General features: G+C 41.7%; 1 protein-coding gene across 5 annotated transcripts in view; it reads left to right on the top strand.

The window, feature by feature from the left end:
* robo1 (roundabout, axon guidance receptor, homolog 1 (Drosophila)) overlaps positions 1-22,793 on the top strand; it is a 369,807-nt gene that overhangs the window by 203,931 nt on the left and 143,083 nt on the right. For 3 of the 5 annotated variants that reach the window (XM_039826488.1, XM_039826470.1, XM_039826460.1), the window contains exon 4: positions 10,097-10,186. The exons of the other annotated variants lie outside the window; for them this stretch is intronic. In XM_039826488.1, coding sequence (XP_039682422.1) covers positions 10,097-10,186 — 90 coding nt within the window. The remainder of the gene's footprint in view (positions 1-10,096; positions 10,187-22,793) is intronic. 5 annotated transcript variants of the gene reach the window in all.

Genomic DNA, 22,793 nt, shown 5'->3' on the forward strand with positions numbered 1-22,793 from the left:
CAACTTAATGCATTTCTGTATATTTTAACACATCATTTGTCTTTCTTTTAGCGCAGCACAACTACCGTGCCAATGCCAAAGATTTGTCTTTAACAACAGACAAGACCATGGATGGGTCTAATCTCAGCTGGCTTACCAACAACCTCTCATACATTCCTTTCCAGTGACTTAGTGGATGTATGAAATGCTGATCCCTGGGTTTTCTGGACTAAAATGATATCACAAATTGTGCATGACTGTTTGACACACTTGAGAAGTGTCTAACTATCCCTATCAGTGTCACATAAACCAAAATCAAAGCAATGCCACAGGCTTGCTGACATTTCATCCTTGTTCCCAGCTGTAAACTACTGTAACTTAGAATAGGACAACAAAAGAAGAGCGATGCTTGTCATGTTAGCCTGCAGATTTGGACCGTCTTCGTGGTCCCCTTGTCGTCTCACCGACTACTTTGAACATCTGTGGACATGTAGCAAAGAGCTCAGAGATCCTCTAATCAGAACTCGGCATATTGAGAGCATAAGTTGGTTTATCTGCAGTCTCTAATTGGACTGTGAATAGTTAGCTAGTGTGCTCCAGTAAATTAGCATACACATGTTCCTCCCTGACAAGCACCAATCCGTGGTGGAATGAGAGTGTGTATGTGTGTGTAGTCACAGGGCGAGAGAGGCTGGGAAAGGGAGATAGTGGCTGCTGTTTGTTCAATTTGCTTGACCTCCGTTTAGATGGCGACTGAACTGTGACACAGGCAATCACAGAAAAATGAACAAAATCATTACCTTGAAGTCATTTGCAAACTGCTGTGTGCAAAGTACCTTGTTTGCCTGTTTATGAACAACAACCACAGAAGTGCAATCGATTAGCTTTATAATAATAGTGATAGATAGATAGATAGCACTTTGTCTGTGTACACGGAAATTCTTGCAATACAATAGTCTTGCAATACAAATGAGCACTAGTTTTAAGCTTGCCCATTAGAAAGTTACTGCAAACACTCCTATATATGAAGATGAAAAAAAAACTGTATTTTTTTTTTTATTTTATTTTTTAGCTCTTTGGATGTCAGTCGGTCAGTCCACCACTGCCAGTTTAAAATATTTCAATAACTATGGGATGGATTGCCATGAAAATTTGTCCAGACATTAGTGGTCCCCAGATGAAACATCCTAATGACTTTGGTGATCCCACGACCTTTCATCTAGCAACACCAAGAGGTTGACTTTTGTGTTATACCTCAATGACTACTGGATGTAAATTATTGACATGAATGCAATTCAATTCAATTTTATTTATAGTATCAAATCATAACAGAGTTATCTCGAGACACTTTACAGATAGAGTAGGTCTAGACCACACTCTATAATGCATGGCAAGATTTGGTACAAGCATTCATGATCCTCTCAGGATGAATTGTTTTAACTTTGGTGATCACCCTGACTTTTCATCTAGTGCAATCATCAGGTCAGAATTTTATTTTGGTCAATTCTTTGGTTTAGGACTACATATTCTCCAGTGGCAGCTCTATTGTCTATTGTGTTTTTAGTAGAGTACAGGTCAGGAAGAAGCCACAGTGTGAAGCAATAATTGCCTGTCAGTGGAGCTATTCGGCAAACATTGCCAAACCGAGATGCATTTACTGTTTGCTCATGTGTTTTGACCATAACACAGCTTGAGAGAAGAAAGAGATGAATAGGTGTGCCTAGTGTGAACTGAAAGCCGGGTGTCATCACATCAAAGACTGTGAAGGATATTCATATTTTCCTCTCTCTGGAGCTCTAATTAAAAACTTTCAGAATTCCCCTTGACTCATGGTAATGGCACAAACAGCCTTGAGACATTTACCAGGTACTGAGGGCACAGCTGAAATCGGGATGATAAGCAACTATCAAGTTTACATCTTTTTTCAAAAAAAATTTGCATAATGTTACTCCAACCTAACAGTCAAAATGTAAATACATAAACAAGTTTGGGAGTCATGAGTCAAGCGGTTACGGTGACATTTTCTCATTCAAAACAGTTTCTACTGGAATATATCTCATTGAACTATAAAAGCTCAAGTAAAATGTTTCCTTGTGCCTGGAAAGTCAGCCTTTGTCAATGGAGCAGCTCCAGAAAATGTTGCTGGGAGGGATGACGGATTGGAGGCTTGGTTTTTGGTCCCTAGGTTTGGGAAAGAATTGTTCACATTAACATATTGATGGAGTTTTCAAAGATTATACAAAAAACATGTGAATTCAGTTTGAACGCTCTTTCCTTACCCTTTGAGTGTGTTTAGAGCACATGTGCCTGATTAAGCAAATCGAAGAGCAGGGAATGGTAGCATCATTGTAGTTTGTCATTAATATGCCACAGCCTTGAAATGAGGTCTAAATTATTTGCTCCACTGCTCTCTCAACTCATTTGCCCTAATCATAAGCCACCAGTTTTTCATATACATTACTTTTTTCCCCTCCCTCTGTCTCTTATCCTCTTTGTAATTGGGTTAGTTCAAAAGGATGGATTTTTTTTTCAGAAGTAGGACAAGAGAAATTATCAGAAGTATTAGCTGTCGTTACTCAGTTTGCCCCCACATGCAAATAAACCTCATGGTATTTGAGGGGAGTGCGCGCTACAGTACTTGGAAGAAGCAGGTATTGTCGTGAGGGTGTCTGTGGTGGTGTGGATGCTGACAAGCTGCTTATGAGTCATGACCATGAGCTGCAGATCAAACTGATGCATAACAAGCATTCAGAAGCGGTTCACCTTGGCACTTTAAATCCTAAAAGGTCCTATGATATGCTGCTTTTTGGATGCTTTTATATAGGCCTTAGTGGTCCCCTAATACTGTATCTGAAGTCTCTTTTATATAGGCCTTAGTGGTCCCCTAATACTGTATCTGAAGTCTCTTTTATATAGGCCTTAGTGGTCCCCAAATACTGTATCTGAAGTCTCTTTTATATAGACCTTAGTGGTCCCCTAATACTGTATCTGAAGTCTCTTTTATATAGACCTTAGTGGTCCCCTAATACTGTATCTGAAGTCTCTTTTATATAGACCTTAGTGGTCCCCTAATACTGTATCTGAAGTCTCTTTTATATAGACCTTAGTGGTCCCCTAATACTGTATCTGAAGTCTCTTTTATATAGACCTTAGTGGTCCCCTAATACTGTATCTGAAGTCTCTTTTATATAGACCTTAGTGGTCCCCTAATACTGTATCTGAAGTCTCTTTCCCGAAATTCAGCCTTGGTGCAGAATTCCAGCCACTAGAGCCAGTCCCACAATGAGCTTTCCTTAGGATGTGCCATTTCTGTGTCTGTAGCTATTGAGGAGGAGAGAGGGGGGGGCAAGGTGGAGGGTGGGGGTGTGGCCTTGACCAACTGCCACTTTGCTCGTTTGAAAGCCATGATGTCTCTCTCTCATGGGTGGGCCAAATTCTCTGGGCGGGCAAAGCAGAGAAAGGGGAGGTAACCTTGCTCCTTATGACCTCATAAGGAGAAGATTCCAGATCGGCCCATCTGAGCTTTCATTTTCTCAAAGGCAGAGCAGGATACCCAGGGCTCGGTTTACACCCATCGCCATTTCTAGCCACTGGGGGACCATAGGCAGACTGGGGGAACTCATATTAATGTTAAAAAACCTCATAAAGTGACATTTTCATGCCATGGGACCTTTTTAAAGACCACATTTTTTCCTCACCTAAAAGAAGTCTCTCGCACTCTCTCTCTCTTTCCGTCCCCATTCCTTCAATCGGTCTCTCTCTGGGCACAGAAAGTATTTCAGAGTCATAATGATGGACATCTGGACTTTTGCTAGCTTGGAGGAGGCTTGCCTCAGCTCCACCGGGATATGAGAGCAAGTTCAGGCTTTGAACTTATTTGGCATCAGTGTTGTTGAACAAAGCTGAGAAGCAAAGTTTCAAGAAGGCATGATAATACGCGTTACATAACGTAAAGGTGTGGGAACGAGATATCCGTGGAAAGTGTTTCACAAAAGCCCTTCTTTCAATTGAGCATGCTCACCAGATACTTTACAATGTGAGCTGCTAACTCACTGTGTGTCTGCTTGGCACTGAGCAAATTGCACAGAAGTTCAGTCAAGTGACCATGCAATATTAAGCACCATTTAAGCCAATCAGCGCTATTTGTCCTGGAACTGTCTCTCTGTTTTTCTTTTTGTGGTTGGTTGCTGAAGCCCTCCAAGCATATCTATCAGTAAGTCAATTGGCACATATTTCTTCTCTGACATTCAATTTTATTTAACCATAATCAACCAATCATGCGTTCAGAGATGAGTCACATTCCAACCTTGAGGATTGACGTGCGTGTATTTACTGTGGGTTTTGTAACCAACGAAACTGTGTTTGGGAAGAGATATAGTTCACACGACAGCAGTGTCTGTCAACAACCAAATCCTGTGTGCATCCATTCATTCACAAACTGGCAAGTCTGATTAAAATGGCTATGTGTTTGTCATTGCACTGATGAGTCCTCCAGCTGCAGCAATGAGCTATAAAACTGTGACTGTTAGGTACATCAGAGGGTTTTGTGGAAAATATCTGCAAAATCAGTTGTTAACATTCCCTGAAATTTGCTTTTCACTGCAGTTCACCCATGGGAACAAATATAGTCCTAATTATTGCAGTTTGTCACTGTTACTATCGAGGCTAGAATATTATGTTGAAAACATAATAGCAGTGTGTAAAATTGAACTGGTGCTGGGACATAATCACACACAGCTCTTTCTTCTACTCATTCTTTCAGTAACACACACAAACCTCTGAAAAACACATAAAATGTTTGCATAATGTTTTTCAACATGTAAGTCATACTCATATGGCATACTAATAAGTCAGTCTTTTTTTATACTGATTGATAAATTGTATATTAATCCTGGGTCATGACATAGGCAACCATAATGTGGACATAAAAGGACTTTTTTTTTATTAGCAGAGTCTGGCAGTGTGACCTAAAATATATGCAGTAATGATACATATCGTGGTATAAACGTTTTTTCCTTGTAAGTGATATATAATATGGTACACAACTCTGGCATAGTAATTATTCTGTGCCTGGAGTTAAAGGTATCATCAATTAGCTATTAATATATTTTACAGTGGAGGCAGTATTTCATATGTGATGAAAGTTAAGAGCCAGTCGTTCTGCAGACCTCATGCCAACGAGAGAGAGTGTGTGTGTGTGTGTGTGTGTGTGTGTGTGTGTGTGTGTGTGTGTGTGTGTGTGTGTGTGTGTGTGTGTGTGTGTGTGTGTGTGTGTGTGTGTGTGTGTCATTTGCTTCCCTTTTTAACACAGCTGCCGCACAACTTAGTGACTTAGTGTTTTTTCATACTGCATATCCAAGGTTATTCTTGCCTTTACAGAATAGTTTGACATTTTGGGAAAATGCTTATTCACTTTCTTGGAGTTAGATGAGAAGATCAATGCCTCTCTCTTGTCTGCAGTATATGGTACATATTAAGTTGCAGCTGCTTAGCTTAGCATAGCTTAAAGACTAGAAACAGGGAGAAACACAGCTAGCCTGTTTCTGTCCAATGGTAACAAAATCTGCTTACCAACACTTCAAATTAACATCTTATTTGTATCCCTTATCACATTTGTTTAAAGGAATATGCCACTGTTTGTTGAAAAAGGGTTATTCAACATCTCTTCTATATTTATATAGGTGGGCAAATGCATTTTTGTATCAGTGCATGCATTGTCTTAGTCCGGCGCCGCTGCAGCTAGCTTAGCTTAGCGTAATGAATGGATTCCTTTGTTGCCATAGCTAGCTTCCTATAGTGTAAATATACGCAATGTATGTCAAAAGTCTAGCCGCGATGTTTCCGCATTGGAATGAATGGAAAACAGAGCTATAGCTAGCTTCCTCCTAACAAGACCTCTCCAATTCACAAAAATGGATGAAATTGAAATCGGTCAAACGTGTTAGCTTTGTAAGACCATAGAGTATGTGTTATATAAATGCCATGACTGAATTTCAAAGTGTAAATATACGCAATGTATGTCGAAAGCCCGTGGAGCCCCGCGGGCTGCCGATATCTCTGTGCCCGAGTAGCAGTGCTTCGGCTGTAGTCTACTTCCACCCAATGTAGTCCCCAGTCAGTATCTACCTAGGAAATCATCTAGTCTTAATCTGCATTGCTATTTTCACTTGTTGTGAATACGCAGGCCACAAGAAGTGATTAGGTTTTGTTTTTGTTGTTGTTGGGTCACTTTTACTCACGACATGCTAACGGCAACAAAGGATTCCATTCATTACGCTAAGCTAGCTGCGGCGGCGCCAGACTAAGACAATGCATGCACTGAGACAAAAATTTGCCCACCTATATAAATATAGAGGAGACGGTAAATAACCCTATTTCAACAAACGGTGGCATATTCCTTTAAGGAGTGCAAAAATTTAAAAATGACCAGTTGTGGTTTTACTGGTGGTTATGTGTTCTATTTGAAGTCAGTTGCAGTAACATCCTGGGCTCTTGTCCTCACTGTTAAATTAGTGAGCAGTGGTAGGCTGTGTTGGACTACATAAATTAGGAGGTATATAAGGGTTTTTTAAAGGCGGGTAGACTCTGTTCCTTGAGTATGCCTCCCTCTGTTTTTTTTGGTGTTTGGTTGTTTTTACTAAAAGTGAGGTGATGTATGCATTGTGGTTTTCTTTCTAAAGCAATACTAAGGTTGGTGTTTGAGTTTTTTTATTTTTTTATTTTTTGCAGGCAGATGCACAATATCCTTATTCACACTCCATGTTATTCGTCTCCAGACTTGAATCTCAGGGGCTTTGTGGTTAAATGTGGCTTTTGCTGCTTAAGAGTTACAGCTATTTTAGGAGTTATAGACAAAAATGCTTCTCCACTTTGACTTCTTCCTTTTCTTTTTTCCTGCAGCAGTGTGCGCTCACTGCATGTGTATTATCTGAAGGTCTGATTAAAACTCCATTAGTCATGCAGAAAACAAAGAAAGTGCAATCAAAATGGAAATGAGTGTAATGGGGGGGTTTTGTACGGTTTGTCTTCTTTTGTCTGTCTTCAATAATTGCGAGCGCTATTGAATCCAGGTTCAAACTGATTAAGATACTTTGAAGATGGTGTTGGGTTGTACATGAAGGAGCAGGGACCTCATTTAAATGTTCAACTTTCAGAATGCAGTCCACTAACAACAGAAGTGAAATCTTTCAAGTCGGCTTTGCCCCACAATTGGCTTTCTTGTTGGCTGTTCATATTTTCTCTCTGTCATCGGACAAAAAGTAAACAGATGTTAGGGGAGAGCATTTTCCAAGAAACCAAATTAATCATTTAAAACTGCTTTAGGTCATGTTACAGAACTATGCTGCCTCTCTGATCAGGCTGTGTGAAGGAACTTGTCCTACAGCAAACAATCAGTCAGTCCTGTTAACAAGCCCCACAGTCAGACTCCCCACACTCATCATTTTAAGTCTCATCCATCACTTTATACAGGCTGCCAAGGCCGGAGCGCTGCTGCCAATACGTGACAAGATAACAACGAGACAACAGCTAGCCTCTCCGGGTCCTTCTTCTACATCTATTAGGAGCTCCCGTCGTTTGTCAAACTAAACATTCTTGACTACAGGGGCAATAAGGTAGACATCAGGTTTATTGCCATGTCAGGTTGTACAAGGGCTTGTGCTGATTGGATCCACATAGCCACTGTGTTGCAAACAACCACTCAAGTCAAATCTAGTTAGAGTATACTTCATAATTTATGACTACAGTATAGAAACAGGGCCGAAAGCCTGCAACGGCACCCTGTGGATTGATTCATGAAGAAAGGCCTGTGACCCAGAAAAGAGGACATGCTCTCATGTTTGAGAAGGGCTCGGGGCCAGGACCTATAGTCTGGGGCCCAGGAGGAATGACTGGAGGGGGGCAGGCCTGCCTTCGTATCTTTTGGTAAGAAATCGCTTATCTGCACATGTGCCAGATTAATTAGGCAACAGGGGAGCTGGGTGTACTGTTGAGGTTTAAAGCGGGTAGTGAGGCAACATTGGGGTCCCGACTTTCTGACGCCCCAGGGGCAGCCGGGTACACCACCTGTTAATGAGCTCTGAAGTGGTCTCTAATTGGACCTCTGACTGTGGACCACACAGGGCATCAGACAAAGGAGGTGTCCACATGACATAAATAGCAGATACAGTATATAAGGGCTTGAGGGCAAGATAGGCAGAATACACTTTGTCAAGATTTGGATCCTAATGGTATTATTTATATTGATTAAATTGTATTATTAGTTTTGATGAGGACTCATGCTAACCATTTATGAAGTGCCTTTGTCCAAAATGAACTTTAATCTTCATTTATATTAATATTTATACCACTAGGTTCAGCTAATCAGTTTGTCAAACTATTGTGTAAACGTTGGAAGACATTATACACCTTATACTTTGTATTTGATTTGGTTTGTACGTGGTTGTTAGGGTTAGTATCATGTGTACTTTTTGCAAGAAGAAATAGAAACGACTCCTTGTTTTCAAACATCTTTGTATTTTGATATTTGTTCCAGCCTATGACTGCTGTCAGTGCCAAGATGTTGCATTTCCTTCTTAATTTGTCTGATTTGAAGAGATTGAAATCACACTATATATATATCTGGTGTCATGCTGTAAGTGTCAGACAGTACTCTGCGTGGTGTCTGTGTTTCTTCATGTCAAGCACGTCCTCATCTCATGCGTTATGTGTATCATTGTACTTCATTCATCTGCATGACTCGGAGTAACCTAGGTGCTTACTTTGTGTGACTCCGAGGCTCTGCTCTCCTGTAGTGTTGTCAGTCAGCCACTGCTGTTTGGATAAACAGACAGGCGGAGAAGTGCCACATAATAGGTTTGGCCCAGCATGAAGCCCTTTAACTGTCACATTAATTTGCAGCACTACAGGAGCAGCGGGGGGGGGCATGATCACTGTATTTTGACTCTTGTCTTTTTTGTGTGTGTGTGTTGACTACTATTGATGAGATCAAAACTGTTGTAAAGTGGGATTTGGGGTCATCACTGTGTTTGAAAAGTCTGCATAGATTTGTGCTGTCAGTTCTCCTATGGTGGGAGGGGCAGATGACGTGATGGGTCACCCTCTTCTTCACACTCCGGTGATCTAAAGCACTCTCCGATGAACAATTCTGTCTACCCGTCTGCTGTTTATCAGAAGTGATGCCAGATCTCATTGAGGAAACAGATACTTCCGACAGACTGCCACTCAGTTAGCTAAAGGGGTTGGATGCTCTTTGATTATGATTCCTTTTCCCTCCCCACCCCAACCACCCTGCCCATATTAACCCTCTGTCAGTGGACCACAAAGAGAATGGGATGGCCGAGCCTGATTTATTTCACACAGAGCCATCATAAGGCCGCTGTTGGCCCCCCTTGTCCCCCATACGCCATGCACACCCTGGCCCTCTTGGCCTCTCTTTTTCTCGCCACCCCACCCCCCCCTCCCTGTCCCGCCCTCACACCTCCTGTCGCACACACTCAACCTGTCACTCCACAGAAGACACAGGCACAAAGACGGGCCCAAATCAAAAGGAGCTGATTAGTAATTAATGGTGCGTCATTGTATTTGCATCAGGACTGTGTGTGTGTGTGTGTGCATGCGCATGCAGAGTGGCGTTGTCATTCATACAGAGTGTGCCATGGCCCTCCCTCCTGTCTGCCCATGTGCTCCCTTAGGGGTGCAGCCACTTATGGCTATTGATACGGTAGAGATGACTCTGTCTTTCACCCACACACTTACACTCAGGCCCAACACGGGACAACATAACAACTCTCCTGCTGAGCCCAAGGAAACAAAGCTGGAGACTGAGTCAACTGATGGATCTATACCCAACCACTGATTGACTGGTGTCTGAAATTATCACTTTGTTTCCCCCACACACACCTGGATTAGATTGTGGGTGTTTGATTGTTTACTGCAATGTGGGTGTTTGGATTCTGCAGCCAGAGACAGAGTTTACATGGATGGAGCCCGGCACTTGTGTGTGCGTTCGCTCTCTGCTTGTGTCAAGGATGCAGAGGGCTGGAGGTTTGGACCGTGGGTGGGGAAAGTGGGCAGAATGCGTCTGGGTTCTCAGTCCCTGTGGTGTTATTGTTGACAGAGACGGGAGTCGCTCAGGATGGGGCCAGCGAAGGGGCAACACCAGCTCCCACCACCGAACACGAAGATGACAACTCTTTGGGCTACACAGGTACTGCTGCTGCTTTCTCATGATACTTCATGTGTCCTTGCATACATACATGCCACTGGGAAATGGTGAAGAAATGACTTAAGCTTATTTAGTACATTGGATCAAACTTCTTGGTTAAAGTGCACTGAAACAGGATATAGTTTTCAGATTTACAGACTTTCTTACATAATCAAGCAAAGCATGTGTTGCATATAACAGGTATACAACCATGTTGTTTATAAGCCCTTTATTGAAAAAAAGTCATCGAAGGCATTAAAAAATGCACTTTGGGAGCCAATTGTTTACATTTTCCTAAACAGAAATCCCCCCACAGTTGAAAATTCTTTAAACTGAATAAATAAGCTTCAATGTCAGAAAATAGTTTCCACGTGTTTCCATGGTAAATATATATTCAATCATGATCTTCATGTTGTGACTGCTGCTTAGAGTTTCACAGTTTTGAGTGTTGACAGAGGAGAATTGTGGGAAAAGTAGGCACAGAGCGCCACTCCAAATGTTCATGGAGCCGATATCCCCTCAGCCCACAGAGCTCTGTAGAGAAATGAAGCACCGGAAACGGGGTCCTCACCTGAGGGACCCCGGGACTGGCTCACACACACATGAGCACATACAAAGGATTCAGGTCTGGAGAAAATTAGTGATGACGCGTGTTTTTTATTTATTTTGGGGCTCTTTCCCCCAGAGTGATTGTAGAAAGTGTTCTCAGCGTGTTATCCCAGCGAGGAGACATACCTCCCTAGGTGATTTACTGGACCTCACACAGCTTCAGGAAATCTTGTGCAGAAAAAGGAAGTCCAAATTAGCTGCCAAAACAGTAATAAACTTCATCACTGTGTGCGGTTGGCAGTTCTAGATTTCATTTTGCCTGAAATTCAGAAAATAAATGACAAAACCATACAATTCACGCTGATTCGGCATCACGCTGCGCCTTTTATCAGTGACGGCAAGACATTTTGAAAGTTTGAGCCCAAACAACTTTTAGTGCAGGAATCTTTTAATTATGTTTTGAATGAGGATTTAAAGAGGAAAATCATGTTATATCTGCCTCGCTGCATTTGGGTTCCATCTTTAGAAAGATAAATCTATCCGGTGGACAGTGCCAGGAGTTCATCTTTAATCTGGCCATTTAATCCCATCTGTGCATGAAAATGAAGGAAATCGATCTGGCCCATTCAGTGAATTGGAAATGAGACTAATGTGTCCTAATACCTCCGTCTGCCGCAGATATGGGCAGCTGCCAAAGACTCCATTTTCAGAAAGCGTGACTCACTGGATGGAACGTGAGGATAATCTTGACAGCTGCCAGTTTTAGCTCAGGTGAAAATGGAGTGCACCTTCAAGTGCTACAGTGAAGTGAAGAGTCTTTTATGTGCCTGCTTGTGTCTTGTCATGTGAGCTCAGTAACCCTCATGGAGAAAGAGGTTCATTGATTTATGAGTAAGTTTCATTGTTTATCTGATCTCGCTCTTAGACATGACATTGAGGAAGAAGGGTGGTACATGTATGTCCTTGTCATCCTTCCACCATGACCTATTGGTGCGTTTAACTCTGAAATAACGGATATAGATGTATTGAGTTGAGTTTAGAACTTAGCAACGATGTGACTAATGCTGTACCCTGACCTTTTTTTACTTCATATAAAACTTAAAGTAGCTGGCACAATAGGCAATGACACGGTAATGTCACCTGGGATTAATACAGCCTACTGTGAATTTTATAAGGAACCACATGCTGACCTGAAGTTCGCAATACATCGAAAGTGTTCTTTATTGGTCCCCCCAGACATTGACTCTCAGCCAGCTCCAAATTGTTTCCCGATATCAAAGAGCTGTGCACAGAACTTCACATTCATAATAAATGAGACTGACCTGTGTGAAGGCAGTGGATTAGAGAGGCATGCTAAAACTCTCACACTTACACTTTGCTAGCCGCTGCTTGGCAGACAGACACACACAAAGGAGACAGGTCTTTGGTTCTTCTGCCTCGACATGAAAGGCTGAGCGGGACTTCAGAGAGCGCATCAGCGCTCATATCCTCCCTCTCCGCTGACAGCTACCATAGCGTTTGTCACAGATCACAAAGGACGGCAACTTCAGAGAGCTGCTCTATTTGTCAGGTTATGGAAATAGAGATAGGGAGAAAGTGAGGGAATTTAAGGTTGCCACACAGTCACTACAGATTGGCTGCAGAATAGAAAGGTCCAGACTACTGGAGTACCATATATTATTCTACTCTCAAAGCAGTCGCCCCTGAACATCCCCAGCAAACCGTTCACTGTACTGACGCTTGTACAGATGGATGCGTGATGTGAGAACAGTCAGCGCCGAACAATCGCAAAGATCGGATAGAAATCAGAGAAAATATTCTTCAACACGTAGAGTACACAGTACAATGCGGGCTCTTCCTCCACATTTCTATAGTGAAATATGAAAGGTGCACAGCCAGTGATGAAGACAATCTATGTTTTATTTAATAACCTGTTCACAGTTGCATCTTTTGGCTTGTCAACTGATGCTATTAACTGACACACCCACACACACACACACACATACAGAAAGAGAGAACACTTTAGCCTTATTTATAAGCGATAAACTTGTGCGAAAAAGTGCTGATTGAAATGCTGCTGGACATAAATGATTCAACATCACATATTCTAGTCAGTTTGGATTTTGTCCTCATGCTTTATAATATTACAGACTCCAACATACTGTACATCACATATAACTGTCTTAGTTTTTTTTAACATTTTAGCATGCTGACATTTCTCTCAAAGAATATAAACAAGCCTCAATTGAGTTTGACCACTGGCTGCTATGGTAAGAACCCTTAGCATCACTCAACTCTGAGTGTTGTGTGACACAGTTCTGTCAGCTGACACTTTGTCACTAAAGTACATTAGCTTTAAGCCTTATTTATTCTTCAGAAAGAATGTGTCATCCAATGTGCGATACAATTCAATATACAAAGTATTAGTAAGATGATTTAAATGTGGCATTACAGTATTTATGTAGAAGAGCTTAAACTGTTGAGAATAGGCCACTAAACATCCCCAAAACATCCATAAGAATGGTCAAATGCTTTGGTGAAACATGTACAGATTGATTTGAATGGTTAATAAATACGTGTGCCAAGTTTCTTTATGCCGACACTCAACCACGTATACACATCTAAAGGTGAGTAGAATAGGTAATAGGTCACACTCCTATATTTGATTAGTATATTTGCTTAGTATGTACATTTAGCATTGGAAATATTGCTCAAGCGCTGTGATAATGGAGGCTAAAAGAAGCTGGAAAAAACATTGTCAAGTCTTTTTTGAAAAGCAAAAGAAGAAAATAGCTAAAAGGGAGTTTTTGCTAATGCTGTCCAGTGTTGCTTTTATATTTATCTTTTAAATATTTTAAATGTATGTAATATTGACCTAGACCACTCAAATCTAAATGAAAAATGTCTTAGGGCCTTACTAAGTTACACTGCCATTATTAATAACAATATGAATGAAACAATGTGAGAGCTTCGCAGTCTCTCATTGTACACCAAATAACACTTTGCCAGGTCCTGTTCACAACAGTCAAGCTTTTAATAGGAACTAAAATCAGCATATCAAATCCTGTTTTATTGTTCCATTGTGCATGCACATCCAAAGTCTAGCTTGAGAACCGAGATGTTGCTTACAGATTGTCCTCATATTGTTGAGGTCTAGTGGGTGGAGACCAGGTGCCTGTTCTCCCCTTATTGATGCCGAGGTGGACTGGTCTGTGTCTGGGTACCCGGCACTGACAGCTTTACCATGAGAGAGATGGAGAGCTCTATTCGTCTTTTGCTCTCATTATTAGGCTGTTGCACTGGAGTCCCCTCCCTGAAATCCAATTTCCTTGACAGTGTCCCCCCCCACGCCAAATATATTACCCAAGAGTCACCACAGCATCAGCATGGCACGTCTCCATGACACTCGTTTATGTTCATCAGTCTTAGTAGTACCATGGTAATCATGATACAGGAAGAAAAAGGAGTGCTGCATGCTCAGCTAGCTGCACTTTCCCATATTATCCCCTGTACAGCAGCAGAGGTGCAGCGATAGAGACAGATCTCTGGCCACGCCTGGCACAACGATTCACTTGAGATATCATTATATATTATAACCTGCACTAATGTCCTACACGCAGCTTTCCCTCAGCCTCTGTGCTGCTGAGGCCAGTTGAGTTTTTTTTGTTCCCCATCCAATCTCTTTTCATCTCCCTGATCCACACAGCTTAGCTTAGCACCATCCCAGAACATGGCTCTATTACCCATTCTTGTCAGGATAGAAAGTGGGGTAATGTGGTCAAGAGGCACTGGAGTGGGGGTAAGATTTGAAATGGGAGTTAGCACGAGTGCGTGGGGGGGCGAAAGCTCAAAGACTATGAGGTAAGAATTATATTAGAATATTCCAGTTTCTAGTGTCCTCGTGATAATTGGGGAGAAGATTGGATAGGGTTTTGCTAAGTGCTAATAATCAGCTGCTCCCGCCCCGTCAAACACACTTCATTTCTCAGTGAAAGGATAATAAGTGTTTTCTTAGGATGTAAATGGGTCACATTCTTCGCCATCTCAAAGGGGAGAGGAGGAGGTGCGCCGGCTACTCTGACTTTACAGGAGGTGGTTGTTGAAATAGCTGCTGTAGCAATGAAACATTTTTGCATACTTGTGTAAAGCACATAAAATGTATAAAGTGGGGAGAGAAAAAATGAGAGAGGTAAATCATTCACATAGGACACCAGAGTCAGACACCTACAGTATATTGTTGGTAACATATTTCAGAAATAAATATTTGCACCTAAATAGACCATAGCTTTCCTTTTAAATATAGATTCTGATGATCTATTTGATTTTCAAAGCCCTGTGTTGTACCCGTCATTAAATTCTTAAGAGTATCTACATTTCCATACAGCAACAGTGTTAAAACTAACCCCCCTGTATGCTCTTCGGGCCCAAAACTCCAGTATGCAGTTTTTCTTAATACATCTATGGTTAACCCTGTCAGGTCAAGACAGCAAACCAGTGTGTGTAGTATTGTATTAGCTTAGCTAATACTTAGCTTTTATGCCAAGTGCAATAACAACCTCTCTGTAACATGCAGCGAGGAGTAACGGTGACCTTTTTCTTGGACAACACTAACTATGACTTATAGGATATAATGTTAGCTGCAGCTGTAGCTGCACAGCTGTTTGGAACAGCTGGAGAGCTCACATAAGATGGGCTTCATAAAACCCAAGCTACTGTTTTAGCCACAACTTCATCAGCCAAAGAGGTACTTTTTATTTAGTTTTGAAATAGAGAGTCAGGAGTGTTGATCATACAGTATGTTCTGATCCCTCCAGGGGTGAAGTACTCTAAATGATCTGTCTGTTCTGAGTTTCTGAGTTTTTTTTTGTCATTAGAAACTAGGCTGCATTCTAAAGGTAATTCCAATATTAAATTGCATTTCACTTATTTAAAAAATTATTCACTACCATACAGTCTAATCATTCATATGTTGTTGCACACATCCATGATATGACCGACTTTGTTATAATCAACTTGTTCAAATTAAAACAAACATAATTTACTGGAGTCGCTGGTAATATTTTAGAGCTACTGTAGGTCCCTCATAAATTAGAGCTTTTGATGATGCAATGATCCGCCACAGCAGCGTCTTTGCTATCATTCGATTAAACACTTTGCCCAGTTTAGATGTTCATTTTCCAGAGCTGACGCTGGCTTCAGATCAGTTAGCCATCTTTATGAGCAAAACAGCCCTGTGTGCTCCTCCCAGCAGAAATTATTGTAATAACTGTCAGCCATGACTGACTGCTTGATGATCTGTAAAATCATTGCTGCTTTTATTGGTGGTGATACGATTCGTGCATAGTCATGTTGTACATGTTGTTCAGTCTAGGCCAATATTAAGCCTGTTTCTCTGAGACCCTGAATGAGCTGTAGGGGACTGCGGAGACGCCAAAGTGTGGCTGTGTCTCAGCAGGAAGGGCGGGGCTGTAAATCTGAGCAGCACCTGCTCCCTGGACTCTGGCGCATGGTGTGAGGTCAGCAACGCCTGATATCCCATCGATCATATTTATTATATTCATCACAGCACCAGTTTGTTTTGGCAGCTGATCGCACCAGGGAAAGAGACCGAAAGAATAGGCTTTTTATTTGAGAGACGGTAAATGCTTTTAACATGAGCAGTGTCTTTGCATTTTTCTCTGCTCGGGGTCTTCAGAGAGAGATCAATGAGTGATGTTGGCTCTAAGGCCCCACTGAAACCACAACTACTGCAGATTGATATTCAAAGTACAGTTCTGGAAAGTTTCTGGAAGAAATAACTTTGAGAAAAAAATATTAATGTCCCATCAATTCTCAGCTCTATGGCATGTTGGGTTTGCAGTTGAGGTTTGGCCAGAATATTGAAAAAACTGTTTGTGTTTTTTCTTCTTTGATTGATTCTTTTCAATAATATGAAAGAAATGTAGGAAACCAAAGTATTTTGATTAGGAATGTTTATCTAGCCCATAAAACTCCAGAAGGTATTGCAGTGTGGCTCTGGGGATGGCAATGTCGATCTGTCTGTATGTCGGTCGGTCCGCCTACCACTTTGGTCCAGACTGAAATATCTGGACAACTATTGGATGGATTGCCATGGAAGTCTGTACAGGTGTTCATGGTCCCCAGAGGATGAAGCCAGCTGACTTTGGCGATTGCCTGACTTTTCCTTTAGTGCCACCATGAGGTTGACTTTGTGGTTTTGAATGAAACATCTCAACAACTATTGGATGGATTGAAGAAAATTTGGTAATTTACCCCTCGTAATATCTGTGATAATCTCCTGATTTTCCATCTAGCACCACCATCAGGTCAAATTTATAATTTGTCCATTTCAATTTAGGACCAAATATCTTTTAAAATGTATGGTATAGTGAGCATGTTAGCATGCTGACAATAGTATTTAGCTCAAAGCACCATATGTGCAGTCTGACTAGCATTGCTGTAGACTCTTGTTCAATAATGTGCTGTAGACTTAAAATACAACATGTGTTTCTGATGAAAAGGGAATTGATTGAATGTGGACAAACAGAGCAACTGACCTGAATACACACATACACACACACACACACACACACACACACACACACACACACACACACACACACACACACACACACACACACACACACACTCCAGCAGTTTGTGCATATTTGATCATATATAATGTTATTCCAGTGCCTGAAATGGGCCAGTACTCATATTACTTAGATTTGTCCACATGAGTACCCTTACTTCTACTTGTTATTAACAGATTTATTAATAGGCTATTTATACCAAAATAGGGTACTATATATATCATGATTTATTGGGGAAAAACAAGCCATTCTATGTCAAATTAGACATTCAGCAGCCCTCTATAGCCTGATAGTATGATCCTTCTGTTTCATAAAACCATTTTCAGACACTGCAATTGTTTGACTGTGATACTTTTAAAATGTATGGTCATAGTGAGCATGTTAGCATGCTTACAATAGTATTTAGCTCAAAGCACCATATGTGCAGCCTGACTAGCATTGCTGTAGACTCTTGTTCAATAATGTGCTGTAGACTTAAAATACAACATGTGTTTCTGATGAAATATACTATATATATCATGATTTATTGGGCAAAAACAAGCTATTCTATGTCAAATTAGACATCCAGCACCCCTCTATAGCCTGATAGTATGATCCTTTGTTTCATAAAAACATTTTCAGACACTGCGACTGTTTGACTGTGAGATTGGTAGTCGAATCCGGCTCCTCAAATAGTCGTCTATTCGGGGTCACCCCTACGTGATTTATGTACGAATATTAATATATCCAACACACGTGATGATCAGGTCATGGAACTGCTTAATTAGAGTACTGGCACCTTTTTAGTCCAATTCAGGCACTGCGTTATTCCATGTCTGGAGTCTGACAACAGTTGTACTAGTTTGCCTCGTTAAAGAGTCAGTTGTATAGTTTCACACTGGTGACCATGTCCTGAATGTGTAACTGATTCTCTTTCGTTTAACACTAATTGAGTTGCATCAGGCGTCACTGTCAGTGCTGTCAAATCTGTATACCGATGAACATTTACTGACTGAACAGAAGAGCATTTTCAAAAGCTAAACCATTACAGCTAAAGCTCACATATATAACACATTTACATTAATGTATGATTTAGACTTAGTGAAGAGGTTTGAGCAGGAAAGTGCTGTTTATGTTTTAAATAATGGTCGGACTGTTGCTCATATTGAGCTCTTGGTCAGGATCTTGTCTTGTATCTCGCTGCCATGTGATTGGCTGAGGTCCAGCAGTGATAAGAACAAAGGAGTCTCTCGGCTCAGTTACCCTAAGCCTCACTGTCGCTAATTAAAGCTCGCCCGTCGGAACCAATTAAGCCAATTAAGCATGAAACACAATAAGGAGTGAGGCTCAGGTCACTCAACAAGCTGCTTTTGATGAAAAGAGCAATCCAAGGACAGTCAGAGATACTTTATTGTCTAATCGTCAAAAGTTATCTTCCTGTTATGCTAGTGCAGTCAAGCATGGAAATGCACAAATTGGGTACTGTAGCACTGAAGTACTGCATCTTAATGATAAGTAGTTGTTACAAACACAATAAACTTTATATCTTTCCATATGGAACATAATCTCAGAAGCGGAGAGTTTGAACAGAAGCAACTAATAAACATTTTTTTCTGACAACAGAAGTGCAGAACATTCATGCTAGCTTCCTCGAATGTCTGTCCCTGCAAATATTCCAGCGTCTGACTGTATTTTGATGTTGCTGCCAGGATGTTATGTGATAGCTGGGGTGTTTTAATCAGCCTCCACAGGCCATGTCGAGGCTGACGCTAAACAGATGCTAATGCGAGGCCCATCAAAAGACACAAGGAAAGAGAGATTCAGTGTGCGCAGGCAAGCGGAAAAGCAACAGCCTGTTTATCGCCTCGTCCTGCTTTGTGCTCCAAACCTCGTCGCGGCATCCTGTGAAGCTCCCCCCTTTTTCTTTCTCCTGAGTGTCTATCCCCTCCCACCCCCCTTTTTGCCTCACATTTCTTGCAGCAGAGTCATGCATGGGGGCATTCCCTTAACAGAAACAGATTTGTTTAGTTCTTCGTCATTTTCTTTCACTGGACCCTAGTCTTTATTTTATTTTTTATTTTTTTAATCATGTCTGAAAGCCACACAGAGAGGCCATAGTGAGAAGAAGAATGTTCTCGCTCGTCTCTTTATCTTTTGTTACGCTCTGCTTTGCATCTTACTTGCTTTGGGTATCGCCTGTCTCTTTGTTCTACACTCTGGCAAACTCTCAATATAATAGTGACAAGAGACGTTTTCATTCTTTTCCCGATTTTAAATGACTTTTTGGCTTGTTTCTGAGTGGGTTAAATGTATTTATTCTGGGATGGAGCCCAGCATTTTACATTCTTGGGCTCTTGTGTAGAGCTGAGGGGCCAGAGTATTGTCCTCGGTGGACAGGCAGGGGGAAATGGCCTGACCATCACTGATGTTCCAGAAATATGACAAGAAGACTGCACTTAGTGCTTCGCTTTCAGTCTCTGCTGACCTGTGTCAGGGTCTACATATGGTTGGCTTTAGTCTGACTGGCCAGCTGTGATTTTAATTCAACTCAGTCGTTTGGTTCTTAGCTATATTTAAGACCAACGTGAGGATTACAATTTAGCCCATATGAATTCATCTTAACTATGCCATTTATACTTTTTGACAGTCTTTACATCTAATCACAAGCCATGTTAGTTTTTCAGAATGGACATGAATCTAAATGTTTGGCTGGTCTGCAGTTAGAAACCCTACAGGAAGTCATTTCTAGTCAAACATTTCTTATGATGGCGGGGGCTTGTGCAGTTAGCTACAGCATGGATTGTGCTCCTGGAGCTTTACCACTCCCTCAGCAACCACTCAGAAATGATTTGTTGCCTCTTTTAGCCAGTGACACAGTTAACACCAATGGGATCTACCTTCCCCAGGACTTCAGGTCATCTCTCCTCTCCTCCCTCACATCACTTGTCTCCCACCCCCTTCCTTTCAGTCTTTGTCTGCCCCACATTAACAATCATGCCACCTGAAAATCATTTCATTCTCAAGAGAGCCATGACAGAGCAGGTATGCCCACTGCATGACAAAGCAGTCTTCATTGAACATGATATCTCCTGCAGATTTGAGTGACCACACTTATTAATCATGCAAGAGTTACTTTTTACAGGAAGTTTAAAAAAAATAAGACATTTCCAGATGTTGCAAGATATTGCATAATCGTTTCGTTTCGGCTCAGTTGAGTAAATGCAATTCCATATGTTTACACTCCTTTATTTTAAGCCTTTGGTCCGATTGAGGCTGGTGAGGAGAAGAGAACAGGGCTTTAAGATGATGGAAATCAGTGCCATTGTTCAGCCAGTGCTTTATTGCATCTCCTTACATATTCCACACAGCTTAAAGTCTGTTTATGAGCATAAAACAGCCCAGAGAGACTTGCCCTTTATTGTCAGAGGATGTTGCACTTCGGACTTGTTCACTCAGTCATCTTAGATACTGCTTCTGATTTGTGATGGGCTAGTGTAACTGTAAAATGAATTACAGGCCAAAAACCGAAGCAGGACAAAGTTACCCTGCGACTATTTACGGATTGTCTTAGAAAAAGCTAAAGGAGCTCAATGAAGCATTCCTTTTACCTCATGTTATTCATGTTTATCTTTCCAAAACACCTTGAGGATGGGCTAGCCATTGCCAACTCACAAAGACAACAAATTTGAATTGCTGTCTCATGAAAAGAAAAGTGACACAATGAATAAATAAAAGGATGTCTCCTCAAGGACAGGACAGGAATGATAAAAGGCAGTGAATGTGAGACAAGTTAAGTATGGAGACCATTCAACTAAAGTGCCTGTGAAGGAAGCTCAAACCTACTGTACTGCACCTCTGACTGCTACATTCTGTCCAAGGTGACACGAACTGCAACTTCGACAAGTTTCTGTTTACTTCCTAACACATTCAGGAGGTAAAACTTTAGCCTGTGGAGTGTGAAATCCCCAAAAAATCTTTTTTCTGGAGGATGGGAAAGTAGTCTTACTTTTCCGTCCATTGGGAAAGGGTGTTTTGTTTGTCTCTCAACAGGGAGTCTCTTTTCGAAGGAGAAGGGTTTTGTTTCATGCCATCTTGTTTGGTGCGCTGCGAGATGGGAATGAAAGCCATTTAATAGTCTTAGTCAGAGAAAAGGGAATGTGGGCTCATCGCCGTACCCCGCCTGTGTGTCACCCCATCACCTCTATGCTGAGGGGGCCTAGGTTTTTGTGAGGAGTCCTACACACGTGAAAAGGGACTCAGCATGTAGCCTACAGGATCCCCCGTCCTGCTGCATGCATAGAAACATCATAAGAAAAGACGGAACGTCCACACACTCCTTTTGAATATTAAAAGGAGAACTACCAGTGAAGTAAAGGGCCGGGATGATGAGAGACAGTCTCTCCATTCAGCGATGGCATGGTGTGATGGAGAGGGGAGCGAACTTCACCATGCACATTGTATATAGAGTTGCCCTCATTAGGATCCCATCGTACACTGGGGGGGAAACATTGTCACTGGATTTAGGAGACTGGCCAAGACTGCAGGGGTTTATGTATTTGGCAGATCTCAAGGGTAGCAGCATGAAGGGCTCTTGGTGGGCAGTGCGGCAGTGTTTGCGGTTTGTTGCCGCTGTTGTGGATTTTCAAGAGGACCTTTGGATTGGATTTTAATCATTTTTCCACTTTTCAAAGATTACCAGTCTGCAGCCAGCGAACGGTGAAGAAAGGTGTGTTTTTATGATAGGTATATGCACATTTATCGTCTCTGTGTTGTCCACACACACGGCCATGCAGATTGTGTGTTTGCTGGTGGTGCTGATAGCCATGCTGGTCATGCTGGGAGTTCCTGAAGACCATCAGGGTCCGCACGGGGCCCACCGCCTCGCTGGGTTACAGACGTCTCACTGGTGCAAAAGGCTGCCTAATCATTTTGGACGTCACCAAAACCACCAGACTTTGAGGCACTCCCACAACAAACCACACAAATGTAACCAGTTCTTTCACAGTGAGTATCAAAAAAAAGTGCTATGTTACATAACTGTCATCTAAAAAAAAAATGACTCATCAAATCTTTGACATCATCCAAAGTTGTTTTGGTTCTTCTGTCTACTGGTTGTTAAAGCATCAAAGCCTTGAAGCGCTTTGTTGGCCGAGATGGGGGGAGTTTTATTCCTTCTGTACCTTGTATATTCTTGAAAGTAGTTTTTTTTTTTTTGTGGCTGTGGTGTTAAAAGCTCTCTGCTGCTGTCACAGCCCTGACAATATGTCAGTTTTCCTGCCTCTGCTGGTCTGATCACGGTTGTGCGGGAGGGGAAGGAGAGAGGACAGAGCGTCCCTGTTCACACAGCTCCGTTGTCAGAACTTGTGCTTACCGTGGGATTTTATTCATCAACTGTAGAAGGAGGGTGGAACCAAACCTCAATACAAAAGGCTTTGATGCAACATTAATCTACAGTATGAAAATGTGTTGATAGAGGTGTGGCCATGGCC

Source organism: Perca fluviatilis, chromosome 2 (assembly GCF_010015445.1).
Source record: "Perca fluviatilis chromosome 2, GENO_Pfluv_1.0, whole genome shotgun sequence".
In the NCBI taxonomy this organism is placed as follows: Eukaryota; Metazoa; Chordata; class Actinopteri; order Perciformes; family Percidae; genus Perca; species Perca fluviatilis.